The sequence below is a fragment of the Salvelinus namaycush genome, chromosome 16 (assembly GCF_016432855.1).
Source record: "Salvelinus namaycush isolate Seneca chromosome 16, SaNama_1.0, whole genome shotgun sequence".
Taxonomy (NCBI): Eukaryota; Metazoa; Chordata; class Actinopteri; order Salmoniformes; family Salmonidae; genus Salvelinus; species Salvelinus namaycush.
The window spans coordinates 3,401,156-3,403,600 of record NC_052322.1 but is presented as its reverse complement, the minus strand read 5'-3'; the positions used below and the strand labels follow the sequence as shown (position 1 = coordinate 3,403,600).

General features: G+C 40.8%; 1 protein-coding gene across 1 annotated transcript; it reads left to right on the top strand.

The window, feature by feature from the left end:
• Window positions 1-1,198: 1,198 nt before the first annotated feature.
• On the top strand, window positions 1,199-1,834 carry LOC120060581 (noggin-2-like). The gene has a single exon (XM_039009953.1). It carries the CDS (start codon window positions 1,199-1,201, stop codon window positions 1,832-1,834), a length of 636 nt encoding a protein of 211 aa, XP_038865881.1.
• The last annotated feature ends 611 nt before the right edge of the window (window positions 1,835-2,445 follow it).

The window sequence follows — 2,445 nt, the reverse complement described above, 5'->3', positions numbered from 1 at the left end:
GGAGAACTGTACCAGCTTTCAAAGGAGTAAAGATTCTCCCCCAGGAATTACCGCAAACACTGACCGTGCAAAAGAAGGCAGAACTCGGATTGATTCAACCATGCAACGGCGGTGGCTCTTTTTGATATCCGTAGAGAAATCACCAATGTCATCGAGGTGAAAAGAAACATCAAATTGTAGTGAACTTAAACTGGCTCGTCACCATTTGCGTTTGATATGCATTTTATTCGAGTCAGTTTATATTAAGATGTGACTTTTTTTGTTACTTTTTGTATGCAAGAAAAACTGCGTCCCGGAGGAGTATAATTTTGTTTTTTAGAGGTATATCTGCATTTTGGTTTGGATAGACCTTTTCAACAGGACCGAGAAATGGTTCAGCTTGCATAGGTGTGGGAGACTACAGTGGTGCGTTTTGCCAAAGAGAAGACATCTGAATACGCATGGACAATTTCAGTGAGGTCCTAAAACTCCAAGCAGAAGGTTGGAATATCGCACTGAAGTCACAGGACACCTCTCACTCCATGGATTCTGCGCTCGCGTTTGGACTTTCTCAAACCTGAGCGCGCCAAGCAAAGTTGAAAGAAGCCACGTTTATAAAAGTCATGCGTAAAAATATCATTGGCCAAGACAACCGTCATTGCCGGAACAGTGAAATGTAAAACTTGGTGAAGTAGCCTACTCTTTTGTGCACCCCTCTCTCTCGGGGCGCTCTGGATCTATTTTGTCTCTGAGAAAGCGGATCTTTATAAAAACTTCATTCCATGTGACTCTCGCCTCAGCCACTGTCATCCAGTCTAGACAATTTGCCGTTGCTTTGAGTGTCCCTGGCGTAACCATGACAACCACCATAAACCCAAAGTGAATGTTTAGTTTTTCCATTTTGTTTTGTGCTGTTTTGGTTGAGCCTACATTTTTACTTATTTATTTTTTTACAAAGAAGAGACACCCTTTGCGTTCGACAAGATTGCATCAGCAAGCAAACGTAAGAGGCATATTGCTAAGGATCCCTAAAAAAGAAACTCCACTCAATGTCATTCAAACCCGACGTGGTCTATTAAAAGTATCATCTTGCTTGTGCCTCTACTTCAACTATTTGTGAAGCCCCCAGGCTACTCATTTCAAAGAGCATAGTAGCTGTGAAAATCAATAAATATTTAGGCTAATACACCAGAAGAGCCTTTAGGCAATCAATATAAATATGGCCTTCTCAAAGACGCTATTAGTTTATGTACTGGTATCCATTCACCTTGGAGATTCGCAACATTATCTACGCCTGCGCCCCTCGCCCAGCGAGCATCTTCCCGTGCCAGTCCTCAAGGAGGACCCCGACCCGGAATACGACCCCCGGGAACAGGACTTGGCCGAGAGGACTCTGCGGAAAAAGCTTGGCAGCAACTTTGATCCCAACTTTATGTCCATCAGCTCGCCCATGCTGGTGAATCTCTCCGTACAAGACACCCAGATGAAACTGCAAGGACCCATGCCAAACGAGATTAAAAAACTGGATATCTCAGAGTCCCCCTACGGGAAGCGGGTAAAATTGGGCAAGAAAGCCCGCAGGAAATTTCTGCAGTGGTTGTGGACGTATACGCACTGTCCGGTGGTGTATACCTGGAAGGATTTGGGCTTGAGGTTCTGGCCACGCTACATCAAGGAGGGAAACTGCTTCAATGAGCGATCTTGTTCCTTCCCCGAGGGGATGTTTTGCAAACCTGTCAAGTCAATCACCAAGACTTTTCTCCGGTGGTATTGTCAAGGGTTTTTAAGACAGAAATATTGTACGTGGATACCGGTGCAATACCCAATCATCTCAGAGTGTAAGTGCTCTTGCTGAGTTTCAATGGAATTAGAAGGGTTGGGAAGTGGATTGGAAATATACGGTTTCTATTGCACTGTAAACTCTGAACAGAGGTGGGCACCATAGCGAATCTATTTTTTTATATAGCATTTTAATGAAAATGCCAACATTGTACATATTTAAGAAAGATGCAGCTATTTTTTTGAATGAACAGGACCATATTTTATTTCATCCCTGAGACGTGTTCCTCGGAAAGAAGAGCTTTTATTTTTTATGAAAAATGTAAGATGGAACGCATACACAACTTCTCCAAGAAGTTCACTTTTTTTCAACTGAACATTGATGCTGACTGTTATTTCACTGCAATGCTGCCTAGAGTTTTTGTATGATATTAATATCAATAATAATTAAATTGAAAGTTGAGGATAAAGATATATATGTATATATATATATATATATATAAAGGCGTGAACTCAGCTTTTGGAATATTGTAGAAAAAAAACAAATCTGTACGGTTTATTTATTATTTTAACGATTGTGAGTATAGAACATAAGCAAAGAAAATAGCAGAGTATACCAGAAATTATGGGAGATGTCTACTTGAATATTTCATTTTTTTTTTTAAATAAAAAGTTAACATATCAGTG

What these genes read in the sequence shown, in the direction of transcription:
- LOC120060581 (XM_039009953.1), top strand. Translation starts at nt 1,199, where the DNA reads ATGGCCTTCTCAAAGACGCTATTAGTTTATGTACTGGTATCCATTCAC.